This window comes from Pongo pygmaeus, chromosome 1, assembly GCF_028885625.2.
Source record: "Pongo pygmaeus isolate AG05252 chromosome 1, NHGRI_mPonPyg2-v2.0_pri, whole genome shotgun sequence".
Classification (NCBI taxonomy): Eukaryota; Metazoa; Chordata; class Mammalia; order Primates; family Hominidae; genus Pongo; species Pongo pygmaeus.
The window spans coordinates 110,753,885-110,774,845 of NC_072373.2; the positions used below are offsets into that span (position 1 = coordinate 110,753,885).

A 20,961-nucleotide genomic window follows, 5' to 3' on the forward strand; every position below is an offset into this window, starting at 1 on the left:
GGGTTTTTCTCCTTTAATTGTTTCAAACTATTTTCTTCCTTGTGGAAAATATGACAGCTCAGCTCCAGTCTTACAGAAGTAACACTGTGCATCTAATCTCAGAGCATTCTACATCTCTTATCTGACTCTACAGTCAGCTTACACATTTCACATAGAAACCAGGCTATCTTGCATCATTCATACAGGAGATGGGGCAAAGCATTAAACTGAGCTTATGGAATTCATAGTCTGGATAGAAGACAGAACTATCACTACCTGCATGTAAAAGAAAACTTTAGCATGTGGATGATAAAGTCTAAACTCCATATCCTGGCACCCAAGATCTTCGGCCATAAATTTTTGTTTGTTCCCTGACGTCCCAAGAGTTTAGAAGAGTGACTGGCACATATTAAATGTTCAATATGTAGTCATTTAGTTGAGTTGAACCTGACCTTCCACCTTCATCATTTATCTTACTTCTCCTCTCCCTTTACATAATCTAAACTCTGACATACCAGTTTGTTTGTAATTCTCTATAACTCCAAATCCTTAATCACTGTTATTCCCACTACCTGAAATTCTTTCTCTATCATTTTGTTGTTTGTTGGTTTCAAACTTCTATTTCAAGACCATATTCAAATATTACCTCATAAAGTCTTCTCAATCCTCATATCATTGACTTGCTTCCACTTCAAAGCTCCTCAATAATTTTCCCCACCTCTGCGGGCGTATCTGTCACAGTCAGCCTTCCTTAACAGTTTCTATGTCCTTTCTACCAAATTGTGAGCTCCTTCAGAGCAAGAACCTGTTTTATTTGTCTTGGTCCATTAATATATAACCTAGTCAAGGCAAAGTAGAAATATTTGGTGACATAAAAATTGAATTAAATGTAGTCTTCTGTGCTGGAAATCCGTAGGCAGTAGCATGGATGTAACCTAGACTCTGGCATCAATAATGTATAAAATGGAGATAATAATAATAACAACTCTAAGGCTTGCCTGTACTAAGTGATGTTATGCATGTACAGTCTTGGCAGAGTGCCTGACAAATAGTAAGAGCTCAATAATGTTGACCATTAACTCTTTGTGTTAGTTCTTGTGAGCTTATATTCATCTCCCTGTCCCAAGTCAATAATATTATTATCAGTAGAACCATTACACTATGCTTTATCATAAATATTTAACTTTTTTTAGCAGAAAGATATCTTATACCCCCATGCCCCATGGTAAAGATAAGGAAACTTAGGCCAAGTGAACCAAAGAAACTTTTAAAGATCCCACTGCTGATCCGTAGCAGAGCCACAGGAGTAAATGTGCTTTGTTCACTGCAGTAACGAATAATTCCTCAAAATTAACTGTTAAGTGGAGATGCCAAGACTGTAAAATATGCTTTTAAAATGTCTAATTTTGATATTAAGTTTTTATTAGACTAAAAGTGTATGCAATTTAGGCATTTTCTATGTATGGTAACCAAATAAACCTATTGTAGTTGTTTGCTTTTGTTAGACTTGGTGGTCTCTGAGCTGTACTACTAATCCACCCATTAGACATTCAAGTTAAAAGGGACCTTATACACTTCTAATTAAATGTGCATGTGCTGTGCCGGAAAGATTAAGGAAATTGGGGACCAGGATAGTCATGTGACTTTGCCAAGATCAAACATATTTAAGCCACCTTAGTTGTGAGGATGGTTAAAATAGTTAAGGGGTGTTACAGAGTTGCCAGCTGTTTTGGCTGGGTTGAACCTAGTATGCTTTTGGGGAGATCTGACCATTGGATCAGGATGGAGAAGACCTGCATTCTAGTACATGTTAGTTTTCAATTTCTCTTGTTTCAATGTCCTTGTCCACAAAACAGACATACAAATACAAGCTATGTCTATCTTATCAATGGGAAGACAATATTAGGTAATGTGTAAAATATAAATTAAAAGTTCTTTTATTATTATTGCTAGAATGAGAATTGAACATACTCTAAGCTAAACTCCACTTTCTGTGGGAACTTAGTGTTACAGTATTCATTTTATCAAAGTGAAATAGGTCAGAGATAGAAAGTAAAATGATGGTTAAAATCTCTTTTTAAAGGATTTTTTTGGGGGGATGAAAATAGATATGTTGCTTTGGCCCTGTGAGTCACAAAATGTTCTCTAGTGACTTGTAACTGGCTCAGTGCAGGTTACTTAAGTTTTCTCCTTTAGCTGCCTTGGTTACATGTAACATTTTATGTTCCTGATTTACTTAAACTTCTTCTGTTGAAATACTATTCTGACAGTATCTGATAGCCAAGAAATCCTGCATCATTCATATGAGTTCCTAACGGCTATTTTTTGAGGACAGGAAGTCACAAATTGCCAAGAATAAATGAACTTGAAAACACAGAGGTGTTTTTTGATCTTTAAGGGACTGACTGATTATATTTCTAAATGGATGATCTGATTTGATTAAAATAACCAGCTGTGTGTTTCTTTCATGACTTAGATAACTTTATTATACATCCTAATTAATAGCTAAAAATTTTGATCTGGTTAGCCAAAATATTTTCTATAACTATGATTTAGAAATGTATTTTACAAAAGATTAAATTTTGTTTTTACCTAGGCTGTTAATCTTGACTCTGAGATTACTATTTTCAGGATTTTGTAGGGTTGCTTACCCCACAGGTGGCCCTAACCCTTCTAGAAGCTTTTTAAAAAGAGCCTCTATAAAAGTAACAGTAACTTTATTTCAAGATTATAATATTTAAGAAACAATTGAGAATAGAAGATTGCATATGCATTCATGTTATTGAACATGTGAGCTGTTGCTTACATTCTTTATATAAAAGTCACTGGATCCTGTTTTGTGAGAGAGTGAAAATCTGGAAGTTCAGGGTATTTCCAGTTAAATAAATGTCTTTGAAAATCGTCTTCATGGACAAATACTGCCTATGCCTCCACAGACTTGCCCATTTCCTTTCTAGTAACCATGGGTTCCCCGGAGTGTTCTAGCCTTGTTGGATCTCTTTCTCTTCTGGACTTCTAAGAGACATCCGAGACAGCATGTAATGGTGTGGAAAACTGTGTGGCAGTTATTTGTGTTGCTCTCTGATTATTTTTGAATGCTCCTAGTCTCCACTGTACTGTACTTGAAGATAGGTCCCATTGTGTACTTTGTTATTTCCCAGAATCTAGCACAGTGCTGGGCACATAGTAAGCACTCAATAAACACATAATTAATCAACACTAACTGGGAAATTTCTTAAGGTCTTGGATTCTGTTTCTAATTATCTGCATGGTACTTCATCTAAGGCCGTATGCTGATAGGTGCTTATTGATTGATTTGATTGAAACTATAAACCCTTATAGAATACCCACTCAATTATTTAACTCCTATGGTAATGTGAATCTGAGCCCCCGGTCTTTTCCCTTATTTAACTTGTCTTGTTCAAAGAGTTTTAAATTTGATGTTTCTAATTGAGGTTACCTGGGTTAGCACTTGCACTGGGAAGGATTCTTACATTCAGGTCATTAGAGGTGGAATCCTTAAGTTCATTGTTTCTCATTGCACATTGAGGACCTAGGCCCCCCTGTGGTTAAATGGCTTGTCTAAGGTTATTCATTAATTCATTTGGTGTTACATTTTGAGTCCCTGTTTTGTTCCAGATGACATACTGAGTTAAGGGTAGGGTCTCTTATTTCATAATTCTCTAACCGTAGTCCCAATTCCAATCTCAACCTCAATTTAGCTACCATTAATACTTATCTCTTAGTGTAGTGATACCTTTCCTTCCCTTTCCCACTTCCTAAACATACATTGGAGAAATCATATGTCCAAAATTTATTCTGGGTCCTACTTAAGGTGTCTGTTTCCAATTTTTTGTAATTGTGGCACTTTATGGTGGATTTCATAACTTTTTGCTTCCAAAGGCAGGACAATAATATTTTTTAAAAATCTTTTTTTGAGGAGTTTTTTTGAAAAATTTACAGTATTCATGGTAAGTGAGGAGCTCTTAAAATATCCCAGACACAAAATAGGATTTGGGAATCCATGTCTCAGGGGACATGAATTAGTGTGTTTGGCTGAGTGTGTGATGATATAATGGCTCTGCTACTGAAAGGCATATAGAATCAGGCTAGGATATAGATTTGTCACTCAGCAACAGCTGTCATCTTAGATAAGTAGTTCTACTTTTCAGTGCTTGGAGAAGACCAAAAATAGCTGCTGCTTAGTCCTAGGTATAAAATTATGTGCTTAGACATGTAAAACCTAGTTATAAAACTTTATAGCTTATTTTTTTGTGGGTGGGGGCAGAGGGGGAGGAAGAATGAAGATAGTGACTACAGTAGTGATTATGGGTAAACTGAAGTTTTTGGTCAGAAACTTCCCCTTTATTTAGAAGTTTGGTTTGGTTCTTTAACAACCTGAATATCTTCACAAGTGACAGGTGAGGAATTGGGGAGATGGAGAGAAATGACACTTTTTCCCCTGTGGGCACTTTATTCCCTGTGGCTTTGACACAGCTGTTAGATATTCTTGCCAGAGATGCTGCCTGGGGTTGCAAGAGAAAAATGTCAGTGACAAAAGGAAAGAAAAGTAAAGGAACAATGGGATGTATCTTTCACAGGGCTGCAAACCTGCTGCAGGTAAGTGAGGTTGGCAGCAGCATGATTGGGCATTCTGTCCCATTCTTTTTCCATCTTACTAGTGCCAAGGATTGATGCTCAGGGAGCTCTGACCCTTGACACCATTGACAAGTCACTTGTCAGAGTACAAAACTTGTTTCCAGCCTTTACTCATGTATATATTTAACTCCAAGGAAAGCAATCAGAATTCTAGATGTTAAGGGTGGGTTAGAGAAATGGATTCTTAGGCTTGACTTGCAGCATCATTTGACCTAAGAAAATTATACTAGATAATATGAATTTGAAAAATTTTAGGACATACAATTCTTGGCATTAAGCTCCTAAAGGTAAATATTTAAAATTCCAGAAAATCTTCCCTGGTAAATCTGGCTCTAGCCTTCTCCATCAGTCAGCTTCCCCTGTCCCCCAGCCCCACTTGTCTTCACGAGTACAGAAGACACAGGAAAGGACCATCTGGCCCAGCATGCCAACTTTTTATTTGGTTGCTCTCAATCCCACCTTCCTGTTTGGATCACCCCTCCCCTCTGCCCATACTTCAGAAACCAATCAAGGTGTCTCCTGAACTCATTTATTCCCTTTGTTTCAACTGCCTTTTTGGGTAACTTTTTCCATATGCTTACATCCTTGACTCACAACAGAGGTTTTTTTCCCATCCAAAATGGGCTGATTAGACTCTTAGGAAAAACCATTTACTCAAATATATGACAAAGTACTTCTAAAGATCCCAAGCAGCTTTTCATTACTTTTGATAGCCATGGCTTATGTAAGTAGAGGAAAAATTTCTGTGTTTAAAAATAACTGACAGGCAGTGATGCTGAGTGGTATGGAATTGAAGAACATAATGTTAACACTGAATCTTTACTCGCATAAATGAAATAGTCTAATCTAGGTTTGGACCTATAATTTATAATTATTTTAGCTTAATTTGGCATTTATTTTGTTGCCCCAGTTTGGCCTCATTCCCTTCAACATGGTGACATTAGTACTATTTATATTGCCTGTTGTGGACCAATTTTCTTCAGCTGTTGCTAAAACTTACTAAAATGCCAGATGTCATGTTGGAAACACGAAACCTGAAAGAAGGTCATAAATCACAAAAACAAACCATAAAAAATAATAAAATACCCTGAGTGCTGTGCTCTGGAGCTTCCCAGCTTTAAGTCTCCTTTTGTTTACCCCTCTCCCCACTTCATTGCATTTCCCACCCCCATCTTTTAGGGTCAGGAGTGAGGGGAGCTCAGCAGTTTCTCACCTAAGGCTTGATTGTTTATTTTGCAGATTCTGAGCAGAGCACCGGTTCAGATTCTGAGGTCCTCACTGAGCGGACTTCCTGCTCCTTCAGCACTCACACTGACCTGGCCTCAGGTGCTGCAGGCCCTGTGCCTGCTGCCATGTCTTCCATGGAGGAGATTCAGGTGGAGCTGCAATGTGCTGACCTCTGGAAGCGGTTCCATGATATTGGAACTGAAATGATCATCACCAAAGCAGGCAGGTAAGGACAAATTCCTTTGAGTGGCCAGATTCAAAGAATTTGCAGAAGTAGGAGCCATTACGTTCTTCCATTCTTATTTATTTGTGATGGCACCAATAAAACCAAAGCAGCTTGCACTCACTTTTCTGCATTTGTACATCTTGGTAAAGTGGTTCTGTTGTGTTTGTTGTGACTGTATTATTTTCCTCCAAGGGCCAATCAAATGTAAATCATGTAAATCACAAACATTTTCCACCTACAAATGTACTTCAGCTAATATTGAAAGTCCATGGGATCTTAAAAGCCAAAATATATATTTCCAAAGCAAGTGTTTACTTCACCATTAAATACTTTCAAGAAGTTTGCTTCCCAAATAACAATTTGCATCTTCTAAAGTATTTAAAACAACAATGCTTTTGTAATAATTTTTAAAAAAGAATTGGCTTGGTACATATTCTGAGCCTGTTGATGTCCATTGTGTTTTATCATTGACTTGAAATTATTACACAACTTTATTGGTGACCTATGGAATTTCTTGCAAAACTGTTTTTCTAGGATTGCAAAGTTTTAAAAACACGGCTTCTCTTGATATAGACACTTTTAGTTAAGCTACTCCTTTATTGGTATGTTTCAGCTTTCCATAGTTAAGTATCTATTTTGTGCTGGACACTCAACATACATCTTTGAAACTTACAGGAATCCTATGAGGTTGGACATAATCATCCCATATATGGATTAGGATGCAGAGGATAAAAGACATTAATTAGCTTGGCTGAGGCACATGGGTACTAAGAGGCAGCTCCAGAATTCTGCATAAATCTGTGTGGCTCTAAAATAGTGGTCTCAATTCTGAACTGTTAAGAAATGGTTGTAGTTCTTGCCCCTTGGATTCAAAATGAAATGATTCAGATAAAATTAAATTTGGGCCGGGCACGGTGGCTCACGCCTGTGATCCCAGCACTTTGGGAGGCCGAGGTGGGTGGATCACCTAAGGTCAGGAGTTCAAGACAAGCCTGGCCAACATGGCAAAACCCCGTCTCTTTTAAAGTTACAAAAATTACCTGGATGTGGTGATGGGCACCTGTAATCCCTGCCACTTGGGAGGCTAAGGCAGGAGAATCACTTGAAGCTGGGAGGCGGAGGTTGCAGTGAGCCGAGATCGTGCCGTTGCACTCCACCCTGGGTGAGAGAGCAAGACTCTGTCTCAAAAATAAATAAATAAATAAATAAATAAATAAATAAATAAATAAATAAATTTGGACTAAGCTTTTCAGCATATAGGAATAGTTCATTGAAATTAAGCAAAACAATTATGCTACTTTTGTGTTTTCAAAGCCAGTGTACATAATCTCACATGTCATGGGGAACAAAAATCCCATCTTACTGATTGTGAGCTGTTTTCACGAACATAGCCATTTAAAGTAAAATAATATTTTGATTGGGTCCAGTTTATCTATGTGTATATAAGGAAACCTCCCAAAACAATAAGATATGACAAAAACATGAAGTTAAAATAAAGCTGAAATTTTGTTTATTTTCTTTCTTTTCTGGAGCTCTCTTCCTTCTCTCAATAGTGAATAAAACTATTAAAGGCTTCCTAGGGGGAGAAGATGGGCTGGATAACTGTGTTCAACATCATCTCTTTTTCATTGCTTGGGTCTCAGTGTACTTCTGTTCCACATTTTGGGGTGTAAAGGCTTGGAAGAAAACAAAGTAACTCAAGGAAATTTTTAAAAAGTTTTTGGTAGAAGAGTTGGTTTGGAGAGAGAAGAAATATTATGGGTTTTTTTGTCTATAAGATTTTCTGGTATTCTTTTTGGGTTTTTACTTTATTACTCTTGGGTCTGTGTATTCCAGTCATGTTTGTTCCTGATATCACTCCCTTATTCCCTGTGCTTTAGTGAATTGAGTTCATTTGAGCATCTCCTTGACAACCCTCTTGTGACTCATTTTGTAATTCTTCTGCAGTGTTTTCATTTCCATATCTCTGTTTTCACAAATTCACCTTAATATCTGGATACTCTACATATTCCCCAAGGCAGACACTAGTTTGTTCTTTAGTAATAATTGAAATCCTTTGTTTAAGTTTAGAAACTACATTAATTGGTTCTGTATTCAGTTGTCTCAACTGTTGTTACTACATCTAATTCTTCTCAGGTAATTCTGAAACAACTCAGAATCATACAAATAAGTCTTTCTCTTCTGTGAATTTTCTTCATTCCTTCTCATGCTCCTGGTTAATTTCTTGCTTCTCACTCATTTTTCTTGCTATGCAGTATTGTCAGTATTCTTTTCCATTTTAATTCCAATCTCCATCTTCTTAGTTATGTTAGTTAGATATGGCTTTCTCTCCTTTTTCTCACTTAGATGATCTTAGTCACCATCTACCTCCTCCCACACCCCAAACTGTAATCCTATTGATTCAGAGCTGCTGAAGTCTATAGAGCCCTCAGTCTTTGAGTGTACCAACCCAACCTGCATAATCAGCACCATGGACAGAGGTGCTTGAGAGGATTAATGGGGTTAGAAGACAAAAGAACTGGCCTAAATTTAGCCATAAAATTAAAACCAAGCACATCTCTTTTTGTAAAACATGAAAAGTTAACTTTTCTTTAGACTGTTGTGACTTCACTTGATATTCTATGCTAAAATGTGACAAAAAGAAAAAAAGGCTTGCAAAAGTTTTTAAGAAGAGAATTCAAAGGTAGTCACAGAATTTTAAATCAAGGGGGCACTGTAGAGATTATCTAGTCGATTTCCTTTGTTTTATAGGTGATGGGGTTAAATGATTTATCCAAAGTCACATAGTTCATTCATTTTAGAAGTTGGGTACTGGAAAGGGATGGGTAGCTTCTCCATTAAAGGTCATATAACGGTTCCAGAAAAAACAGCTATTGAATTAAAAACATCTAACACCTTTTTTTGTAAAGGTATGAAGAAAAGAAATCTCTCTCTTTCATGTAATACAGGCTTTCTAGGTGACTGGGGGAAACCATATTTTCTTATCTCAGGTAGTAAGTGAGAGGACTTTTGCCCCATCTCTGGCAAGATGACCTCCAAACATTTACATATACAAGGAAGCTATAAATCAGTGTTATTAAGAAGGGAATTACTTATCTGTATTTAAATGTGTAGATAAAGGTTCCCAAATTTTTGGAATTAATTAATGCAAATTAAAGTGCCCAACCTATAGTGAATGTTAGATTTAGTCAATATGACTATCCCATCATCAAATTTCATTAGCCCACCATAAGACAAAAGTATGAGGCTTTTAAATAAAAATCGTGAGGTGGGGGAGAAATTTTTAAATGATATACCCTAGAAGCTTCTGAAGAGTAATAAGGTGAGAAAGATGAAATAGTTATGCATTAATTTTGTAACTATATAAGAATTAGCCACCATCTCTATTAAAGGACTGTGATGCTTCTTGTGCTTTCTCTCAGATATGATTATGATGTCACTGACCTACTGCCAGGGGATATTAGCCTTTTGGGTTGCTTTTCCTGGATGGGTAGTGCGTGTGTAACTAGCACAGAGAGCCTCTCCTGTGACCAACCAGTACATATTTGCAAGATGGCTGTTTGAGGTCAGGGTATGGTCTATGGCCATGAAATGGAGCAAAGCCAATTAGGCCATATGTGGATCAAGCCTGTGACCTTGACCTCATTAGCACTGTGCTCTGCCCAGCTCAACTAACTAGCCCCAGATGGTTAAGCTTAATGCAGCATTTTGCATACAAGTAGCCTAGAGCACATTCAGGGCAATCCAAATTTTTGAACTGAGGACTTTTTATGTCGAGCTTGATACAAAAGAGCTTGAGCTTGATGTTTTTCTTCTTTCTTATGGTTAAAGAAGAATGGTGAACTTTATTCTAGACTTATTGAAACTCAATACCTCTTTTGGGCTGCTCTGTCTCCTCCTCTCTTCAATTATGAGAGAAGTCGTAAAGTGCTATATCCTGACCTCACTTGCTTTGGCAAGTTTAACAAGCCATTGTGGTAGGAACAAGGTATTGCCCAGAGGCCACGAGAATTCATTTGGCATTTGCTTCCAATTCCACAGGGTCCTTCCTCTGACACACACGTTGACAGCCTGAGAACTTGCAGAAAATTTTCTACAGTTTTACACTAAAAAATCTTGGTGGCTCTTTGTTTGGAGACTGGTAGCACCTTCCCTTTTTCTTTTATACTTGAGAGACTATTTTTGGGGTGGTTATTTTCAAATAAACTGAGTTGAAAATATTTTATGATAACTTGCGATAAACTGAAAAGCTCTTTGGATTATAAGAAGAGTGTAAGTTGCTATACTGACCTTTAAAAAGATTATAGCTAATAGGAAATGTATGCATGGCTACACACATACACACACATGCCTGTGCATACATATATATCACAACAAAGATTAACTAAAATTACAAAGCAGGGTTAAACCCTTGGAGAGTATGAATCATCAAATAGGTCAATTTAAGTTAAGAAGAGATACTAGTTCAGTAGTATAAGTCTCCTGTATATTTCATAGTGATAATTTCCAAAGTGAAAAAAATTAGTCAACTTTGAGAATTAGAGGACATTAGAATTTGATGTGCTTAAAGTACCTAATAAGAATACATTATTTAGGTCGGGCGCATTGGCTCACACCTGTAATCTCAGTACTTTGTGAGGCTGAGGCGGGCAGATCACGAGTTCAGGAGTTCGAGATCAGCCTGGCCAATATGGTGAAACCCCATCTCTACTGAACACACACACACACACACACACACACACACACACACACACAAATTAGCTGGGTGTGGTGGCTCATGCCTGTAGTCCCAGCTACTCGGGAGGCTAAAGCAGAAGAATCCCTTGAACTCGGGAGGCGGAGGTTGCAGTGAGCCAAGATTGTGCTACTGCACTCCAGCCTGGGTGACAGAGCGAGACTCCGTCTCAAATAACAAACAAACAAACAAACAAACAAAAACACATTGTTTAAGCTTTTACCCCTGCTACTTCTCCCACTCTGATTTCTGAGCTTTCTGTTTTTATTCATCTTCATAGGAGGATGTTTCCTGATCTTTCTGTTTTATTCATCTTCATAGGAGGATGTTTCCTGCCATGAGAGTGAAAATCACTGGCCTAGATCCACATCAGCAGTACTACATAGCAATGGACATTGTGCCTGTGGACAATAAAAGATACAGGTAACAATAACTCTGGGATGTGGAAATGTGGGTATCACCAGCATTCCAAGACAATTCTTCAAACTCCTTAGAGGAAATATTTTAGCAATGCATGCTGTACAGGGAACAAAGAATGGAGACTATGTCAATGGCCTGTGGCAGAGCACCAGGTGGAAAAAGTGTTAACTTTGACCTGGGATTCCACCCTATGTCTCTGGATAGAATGGGATTGTATAGTGTCTCCCAAGGTAGCAAAAATCAAGTGGATCTTAAGTCTAAAATTAATTTACTTAACATTGGAAGTGATTAACATATTGAATAATTTGGTTTGTGAAATGCTAAATAAATTGGGTGATTTATTTTGGAAAGAGGAAGGAGAGGTGGAACAATAAAGCATATTAAAATGTATATTTGATGGATCACCCCATAGATGATGGAGAGGAAGAACAGGAGAACTGGGTAAAATTTCAAGAAGAATATCTACTTAGGGAGAATTATTATTCATTGATATCGGTTGTGAGTGAGATTGTTAAGTAATTTTCCCTCAAACTGATTAAAAGCCAACATAGTCTCCATGTCTCCTGGATGGCTTATACATAGTTCTTGCCAGAAAAAAAAAAAGTTGTGGCTTATTTGTTCTCTTGAGGTCTCACTCAAATCAGTAAATCATTACTCATTTTTGAAATATCTAAAGTCTAACAACTTGGCCCTAAACCCATGAATAGGGAGGCAAGAGTTGATGAAAAAGGCCAGGACTAGTATGGCAAGTGGGGAGAGAGCTGGCTGAGAGAGACACAGTCTGGATTTCAGGACTTAGGAGAAAAGATGCTTCCAGCTTGTTTTAGGGGATCTTGGGAGATGTGATTTGGACTGGGTGCCTCTATTTCTCAGGGTCCAGGTCCCATGTGGTCCTTTAGAACTGAGAAGCAGGAAAGTACCAGATCCATGGAGATGTTTCTTCTGAACTATGAGAAAATTGGCAAAGTCGGGAAAACTGACTTCCTTTGCTACCAAACAACGTCTTTTTCCCAGTGACTTTGTGGGAAAATAGCGTAGAAGATGATGTTCAAAACGGGTTCATCAAAGACAATGTGAACTGGGAGTATTTGGTGGTGCTTCTGAAATGGTTGCAGAGAGGCAAAGGCCCGTCATAGAAATGCCTCAAAGTCCAGATTCTTAGCAAGGAAATGGTTAACCAAGGAGAGGCTTGGGAGGGCTCCGCACATGGCTGCATTTTTATAGGACAATATGGAAGATGTTTTTAATAAGGAACAAAATCCTGAACAAATGGCCAAGGGATTATATGGTTTGCATTTGAAAGGTGAAAGGTTGCAGTAAAATGCCTTTTCTATAGCTAGACATGTGAGTTCAGGATGCCTGTGTGCACACAGGGGTGCACGGCATGGAGAGAGGGAAGAAAGGAAGACAGCTGTGAGAATGTTTTCCTTGTGAGGGCTGTAGATTTGATCATTAACCACAACAATTCTCTGCCCTCCCCACTCCATCTTTTTGTCCATTTCTATCTCTATTTCATTTCCCTGGTTATCTGCCCTTCTCTTTTCCTCCTTTGATTCTCTGTTTCTTTCCCATTACTTCTCCATTCATGTAATCTCTTTATTTTTCTCTCCTTTCCCCTGTCTCAACTTGTTTCCTGGGCCTCTGTCCCTTCTCTGCCTCTGTCTCTGAATTTTCCTCTCTTCCTCTTTATCTCAGATATGTGTATCATAGCTCCAAGTGGATGGTGGCTGGCAATGCTGATTCCCCTGTGCCCCCAAGGGTTTATATACACCCTGATTCTCTAGCTTCTGGAGACACCTGGATGAGACAGGTGGTCAGTTTTGACAAACTCAAGCTTACCAACAATGAATTGGATGATCAAGGACATGTGAGTCAAAGAATCCTATCTCCCCTTTCTTTCTCTCTTCCTCTGTTTGCTTTAGAGCTGGCTAGCCCCAGTCTTTTTCAAATAGGTAAAATAAGGAATCTATATGCCACTTTAAGTAATTTTAAGTAAGTAAGCATAAAAGTGTTTTTTTTCAAGTTAAATTCCATTTATTACAAATCTAACATTTAGCAAACATCTGTTATACATAAAGTTGTGTTTACCAGACAAAGTCCTTGTGCTCCAGAGGCTTACAGTCTAGTCGAGGAGGCAAGACAGCAAAACAAGACAAATCAACCAGTGATAAAAAAAATCACAACATTCAGTAGAATAACCCACAAGGCCATAAAACAAGAGAAGCAAGTGAATGACAGTTTCAGCTAATTTGTCAAGAAATTTTTTATAGGGAAGACTAAATCTTAAGGCTTTCCAGGTATAATTGGAGCATGTGATGTTATTAATTTCTCTTTGGCAGTGAAACACATACTGAATTTTCACTGACTGGCAGGACCCATACTGGGTGCTATGGGAAGATTGAATAAGCTAAAACCATTGCTTCCATCTTCAAGGAAATAACAATATTCTGAAAGAGTGAAAACCCATATCTACCATTTACTCTCACATAACAAAATAATGTTCACATATTCAATAATGAATGCAAATAATAGGATGTAGAATTTAAAGACAGCATGAATACATGCTGAAAATTTGAAGCTGGAGGGAACAACTTGTCACATGGCAGAGGTTCTGAGACCTTTTAGTGACATGTTGTCCATTGGTACTAAAGAAGTCATTCAGCATTATCCAATTGAAGCAAAAATATTACTTTTACCATCCATGATAAGGATGTCCTGCTATTTGGTTCCATGTAATGCTATTTAATCACTTAGTTCTTCCTGGGCAAGTATACTGATTTCTAGTTTTCTGTACATCTCACCTCCAGTCTGTGCTTTTCCTATAGTGCTTCTACTTAGTGATTTATTTTTGCATAAGAGCAAAATCTAGGTTCCTTAAAGCCAAGCCTGGTACAATTCCCCTTTTTATTTCAGATCATTCTGCACTCTATGCACAAATACCAGCCTCGAGTTCACGTGATTCGCAAAGACTTCAGCAGTGACCTTTCACCCACTAAGCCTGTTCCTGTTGGGGATGGGGTGAAAACGTTCAACTTTCCTGAGACTGTGTTCACCACAGTTACGGCCTATCAGAACCAGCAGGTAAGAGGTGGCCCTTGACAGTCTTCTGCTACATCTCTTTTTTGGTCCTTCTGCATAAGATTCCTTAGGTATTATTTACTTTCAGGGGAATTTGACATAAAACAACCCTTAGTCTACTAAATGTTAAGTACTATACAGTGTTAGACTTCTCAGCAGCTGTAAAGTGTTTTCAACTTCAGATTTTCCTTGTGAATGCCACATTTGATCTAAAATAGAAGAAGAGCTTTAGTTTGGTTTGGGTGCTATTTAAGAAGCTATTAAACCATCTCAAATTCCTTAGATAGTAAAATTGCAGAAGCCATGGAGGGTCCATACAGAAAACTGTAATAATTAAGATTTTTCAAGCTCTGATACAAGATATAGCATCAATATAGACATGGACTTTGGAGCAACCAGAACTTTGCGATTAGTTCTGGCTCAGAAGAAGGGGAATAAGAGTCTGAGTTCTTTGGATAACTGATTATTGACTTTTCTAAGAATACTCCAGCCACCATTTAAAATAGTTTCTGATGAAGGCAGCGATGTGACAATAAATATTTCAACATCAGAATTTACTTTGTAGAACACTGAAGAACAAACATTCTGCTGCCTCATTGAGATCAGTTACAGAGACTAGGAGAGCCATTATTGTAACCCAAGTTGAAACTAGAAAGCTACAACTCACTTTGACAATGAAAGAGGACCAAGCATGTGTTTCTGACAGCCTCTTCACATCCTTTACCTTCTTTCATAGACAGTGTTCTAGCACATGAGTACATTCTACTCATAGAAATATTTTGTTTACATCTGGGCTGAAGTGGGAGCGGGATACCATGGTTAAGATCATGAAATTTGGCAGCAGATAAACTTGGTTTAATTTCTGATCTTTTCACTGACATTGCGTGGTATTAATTTCTTTCAACTTGTGTTTCCGGTCTTGAAAATGCGCCTGCCTCGTAGAGCTATGAGGACTAAATAAGGAAGCGTGTATAAATTCACTGACACAAACCTGACATCTAATTAATAGTAGTCAGCCTACGTTGCTCCGTGGCTGGGTCTGAACAGGCATGAAAAGCGGGGCATAGAAGCAATTTTAAAGAATAAATTGCTTATTAAGGAAAAAGTGCATTGTTGGAAATTGGAGGAGCTGCAATGGCTCTCAAAGGAATTATAATCCATAGGTAACTACTTTGATCTCTCTGTCGTCATGTCATATTGGTGAATTCATGATGTGCTGACATGCAAAATAGATGAGACATACTCAATTCTGCCCATTTTGGGATCAAGATGACAGCTATTGCCTGTTTAACAAGCCTTTAATCCCTGGATAAATCAACAAGCATGCTTATTTAACATTCCCTTTGGCTGCGCAGATATGATTTAATATAATACAGTACCTTCTAGTAATACAAAATAACCTCAGGTCTTTCCCCCAGGAATCCTGAAGTTTGCATACTGTAGGTCAGAGCTGTTACCTAACTATACTTTTCGGACTTGTTCTGAAGATGCCAGGTAGCATAAATTGTTCTTTTGTGAGCTATTTTCACCTATTACTGTGTTTTTATTCTTCATAACATTCTAGAATGAGAACAATCAATACGTCAAAATTATTTACTTCATTTATTTCTTTTTAAGGAAATGGTTAGGAGGCCTGTGAAATAGTAAAGAGAAAAAAATTTAGTGGTAGGTCCTTGTTGTTCTCAGGAACTTGTTTGGGGAAACACTGAAGAAAAGACAATAGAGGGAATGTAATGGAAATGGAACATTAACCAGACTTTCCAAGGAAAAGCAGTGTCCTGCTCCACAGACAGAAATGGGCTAGACATTTGGAGACCTGGGTTTTAGTCTTAAATTTTCTACGAGTTACACATGTTGCTCTGAGCAAGTTGTGTTTTTTTACAATAATTGTGCTTCAGTGCTTCAGTTTCTTCTTTTAGAAAATGAGGAATCGGCCTTTGCTTTATAGGGTCCCTGAAAGCTCTGGAATTCTAATTTATCCCTCTTTTTTTCTGCATGATTTTAAATGAGGTTTGGCAGCAATTGTTCTCAAACCAAAGCAATCAACACGATTTTCAACTACTGAAAATTATTAGAATGTTCATGTCTGAAAATTGTTTTTATTCACCAGATAATCTATACCAATACATTTTTAGTAAGTCTACACTTGGCAGATATGAACATGGTGTTTTGCAAATAAAATATTCCCCAAGATACTGTTTATTTGTGACTCTTTTCAATTCTCCTGTTGTTTTTATTTTTTGTTTGTTTGTTTTTTGGGACAGGGTCTTGCTCTGTCACTCAGGCTGGAGTGCAGTGGTGTGAACATGGCTCACTGCAGCCCTGGCCTCCTGGGATCAAGTCATCCTCCTGTGTCAGCTTTCTGTGTAGCTGGGACCACAGGCGGGTATCACCATGCCCACCTAATTGTTTTGATTTTTTTTAAGAGATGGGGTCTCATTTTGTTGCCCAGGCTAGTCTTGAACTCCTGGGCTCAAGCAATTCTCCCACCTTGGCCTCCCAAAGTGTTGGGATTATGAGTGGCATTGTTAAACCTCCTGTTCCTGCTAACTTCCATCTTGTCACCCAGGTTGAACACCTGGTTGTCACAACATCCAGTCTGCCACTAATGTCTTTTGCTTCTACTCACAGAATATTTTCTTCTTTCTAATCTGATTGATTTTGCCCTTGTTCTGTTCCTGCCTTCCCCTGACCTTGGGTTCTTATGATAGCTTCCAATTAGGTCACCTGGACTGCAAGCTTAATGTCTCATAAGCCATCCTATACATCATTGTAAAGCACAGTGATAATTGCACCATTTCTATGCCAAAAATTGTCAATGACTCCTCAGTGCCTAGGGAGTCAAGTGCTGGACCCCGAGTCTTTCCAATAACGTCCTCTGTGGCTAATCACCAACTACATTTCTAGGCTAAATTTCTGTTATTTCTCCTCACACATCTGCAAGAGTGTCGCAATCTGGTCAGATTTTTACTGTTGCCTGAACTTTGCAACATCCTTGCCTTTGTATGTCCCTTTTTCTTTTCCAGGAATGCCCTTCCCTTTCATTTTTATTTGTCTTGATTCCTTCTACTCTTCAAAAATTCGGTGAAAATACCATTCCCTACCACTTCCTTTCCTTTTTTCAGCTGCAAATGAGCTCTCCCCAGTTAGAACTGTTAGGGGACTGCACCTCTCTTGTGACCTCATCACATTGTAACTTTGGCGTGCATGTCCAATCTTCCTCTTGATATTTTGAGCTTTTTAAGAACAAAAGTTGTACCTTTTACAAATAAACAGTATGATGTAGAAAACACGAAGTTGGGAGTTAGGAGACTTGAGTTCTAGACCCCACTCTGCAACTGACAGACTGTACTACTTTTGACAAATCACTCTACCTTAGTATTCTCATTTACAAATTGATAATTTGGTCTGAATCAGTACTAATCTATGGAGAAGTTTTTTATGGTCCACTGAAAAATGAGAAAAATAAAGAAATATGGGGACTTTTATGAATGTAGACGTTCAATTTAATAGAGTTTATTTTATTTTGTCTTTCCTACTTTTTTATATAAAAATGTCACTTATTTTATGAAATTATGAGACAGGAGAGAGTAGATAGATGTTAACTGTCTCCTTTTGGTAGAATGAAAAATTCGGATGTAATGTTGATTCCTCAAATAATGGGAGGGGGATTAGAATTGGCCTAAAAAATTCTGAAGCACATTTCCGTAATTCTAAGATATTTGCGTCTGACCTATATTGCATAGCGCTGAATATATAAGGTTGACAAATGACTGAAATGAAACTGAATGAATGATTAGCCAACATGACTCTACCACTGGTTTCTTCATATATCTGTGGTTCTGTTTCTTTGGATGTAAGTAGTAGTAAAGAGAGCTTTTCTATTTTCAGGGAATATGTTATGCTTTTCTTTCCCCATTTTCCATTCCTTCCTTCCATCCTTGCTTACTGACCAATAGACTTTTAGGGCTGCTAGCATACTGAAGTTATTATTACTATTATTTGCTCTGTATGTGCCAACTTGGCAGGCCTATGGCAGAGAGAAAGGTGCAGCATGCCCAGAATCCAGAATCTCTTCAAGGAGAATAAAGTGGTAGATGTGGGAATAAAGGTGACTCAACACATCATGCTTTTTCTTAGAAGAATCTGACGCCAACACATCCTCACAGAATTAGCAAGAAATTTCCATTGCAAAGTCTTTGTCTTCTCTGAGGGAAAAATAATGCTGAACGTTGATTTTTGTCTTCAAACAGGAAACTAGATTTCAAAAAGACATGGCCTTGTTTTCCCAGGTAACACAGTCTTATTTCTTGATGAGAGTTGGCTGCATGAACCAGATAGGAAGTCAGAAACCACAGCCAGGTTTGTGTGAGCAAATCCAATAGGATTTCTGAGCCACTCATTATGGTCTAAACTAGACAGCCATTTTGCTGGCTCAAATCAGTGTGGAATCTTTTTCATATGGGCTAAGGTTTTTTGTTTTGTTTTGTTTTCCCCCCATGGAAAACCTTTCAAGCAATATAGTATGAAATAAAAATAACGAAGAGTGTTAATAAGAGAAGGCCCTTTCAGCCTTCGTGTTGTAAAACCATACTCAGGATATTCAAGTTTCATTTCCTTTTCAGGTTGTGCTATTTATGTCTGCCTGGTGCACTGTGAAGTATACCTCATTTATTAACTGCCTCCATGTTACTAGGCAAGAAGTCCGTGACAATGATTAACATTAATGGTGGCAAGTCGGCAACCACCCCCTTATGTGCCTCAGTGTTCTATAATTCAAACTACACAAATTAGTATAAGGTTATGGAAATAAAATCAGTTAAGTAAAATGCTTTTACAACCTCTGTATTTTCCCTGTCTTTTCATTATCACTGGACAAAGTTTGTACATGTAGACTAGTAGACTTGTTTTAGTCACACAGGAGGTTACTAATAGACCTTGTTCTATTAGTATAGGATTTTTGTCTCTAAAGCCTCTAGTGAAAGCAAATAGAATCAAGAGCATTGTTTGGTCTAGATTCTCTAAAGCTTATCATGGTTTTTGGACTCTTGATCCCTGGCTCTCACATCATCATTTATTCATTCACTTGCTCATTGAATAAATATTCATTGAGCATGTCACACTAGGTTCTGCTTAATTAAATGGTATATAGAATAGGCATGGTTCCTACCTGTGGTCCAGGGGGAGTTACATTTAGTAAACATGTAAATACAAAAATACGTGTGTAATTACCAATTGTGTTAAGAGCAAAGATGGAATTTAAAAGGCTGCAGTTAAGAAGAGTAGCAGAAGTATCCTGTTTTGGAGAGATGATCAGAGAAGATCTCTCTCAGGAGATAACATTTTGACTGAGGCTTAGGACAAGGAGTCAGCTATGTGCAAAGTAGAGAAATGAGCATTTCAAATCTGGTTGTAGATCAAATGTGAGTGGCCTGAACACAGAAAGAGCTTGGCACATTCCAGAACTGGGAGCATCTCAGTCTGGCTGAGTTGCTCAGTCTGCCCTGAGCCTGTGGATCAAGGCAAGGGAGCGTGAATGGGTTGGAGAGGCAGGCCAGCCTAGGGGCCTGCTGGCTCTGCAAGGCTAGACAAGGAATTTGGATTCAATTCTGAGTGGTAGTGGCCACTAAAGAGAATGACATGGTCCAGTTACATGTTAACGAAGACCAAATGGGGTGCTGGATAGAGAAGAGATTGTACAGGGACGAGAATGGAAGAAAGGAGTTCCGTTCTAAGGCTACATAGAATAGTTCAGTCAAGAGATGATGATGACACAGGCTAAGGTTTCTGGAATATGTGTCATTCTTTCCCACTTTGATATTCATGCTTACATAGGGCCTTTCTTTTAAAAAATTTAAATTAAATTTTATTTTAAGTTCCACGATACATATGCAGGATGTGCAGGTTTGTTTCATAGGTAAATGTGTGCCATGGTAGTTTGCTGCACCTATCAACCCATCACCTAGGTATTAAGCCCCACACGCATTAGCTATTTATCCCAATGCTCTTCCTCTCCTGCTCCCTGACAGGCCTCAGTGTGTATTGTTCCCTTCCATGTGTCTATGTGTTCTCGTCATTCAGCTCCCACTTATAAGAGAGAACATGTGGTGTTTGGTTTTCTGTTCCTGTGTTCGTTTGCTTAGGATATTGGCTTCCAGCTCCATCCATGTTCCTTCCAAGGACATGATCTCATTCCTTTTTATGGCTGTGTAGTATTCCTGATGTATATGTATTACATTTTCTTTATCCAATCTATTATTGATGGGCATTTTGGTTGATTCCACGTCTTTGTTATTGTGAATAGTGCTACAATGAACATACACATGCATATATCTTTATAATAGAATGATTTCTATTTCTTTGGGTATATATCCAGTAATAAGATTGCTAGGTTAAATGCTATTTCTGGTTCTAGGTCTTTGAGGAATCGCCGCATTGTCTTCCACAATGATTGAACTAATTTGCATTGCCGCCGGCAGTGAAAAGCATTCCTATTTCTCCACAGCCTTGCCATTATCTGTTTTTTCTTGATTTTTATATATTTATTTTTATTTTTTATTTCTTTATTTTTTTGGAGACAGAGTCTTGCTCTGTCACCCAGGCTGGTGTGCAGTGGTGCAATCGTAGCTCACCATAG

The 20,961-nt window shown here is 38.1% G+C and overlaps 1 protein-coding gene across 2 annotated transcripts in view; it reads left to right on the top strand.

The window, feature by feature from the left end:
- TBX15 (T-box transcription factor 15) overlaps positions 1-20,961 on the top strand; it is a 112,287-nt gene that overhangs the window by 51,721 nt on the left and 39,605 nt on the right. For both annotated transcript variants that reach the window (XM_063651447.1, XM_054456523.2), the window contains exons 2-5: positions 5,878-6,091; positions 11,148-11,249; positions 12,942-13,113; positions 14,160-14,327. In XM_063651447.1, the coding sequence (XP_063507517.1) occupies positions 5,991-6,091; positions 11,148-11,249; positions 12,942-13,113; positions 14,160-14,327 (543 nt within the window). In that variant the 5' untranslated portion in view covers positions 5,878-5,990. The remainder of the gene's footprint in view (positions 1-5,877; positions 6,092-11,147; positions 11,250-12,941; positions 13,114-14,159; positions 14,328-20,961) is intronic.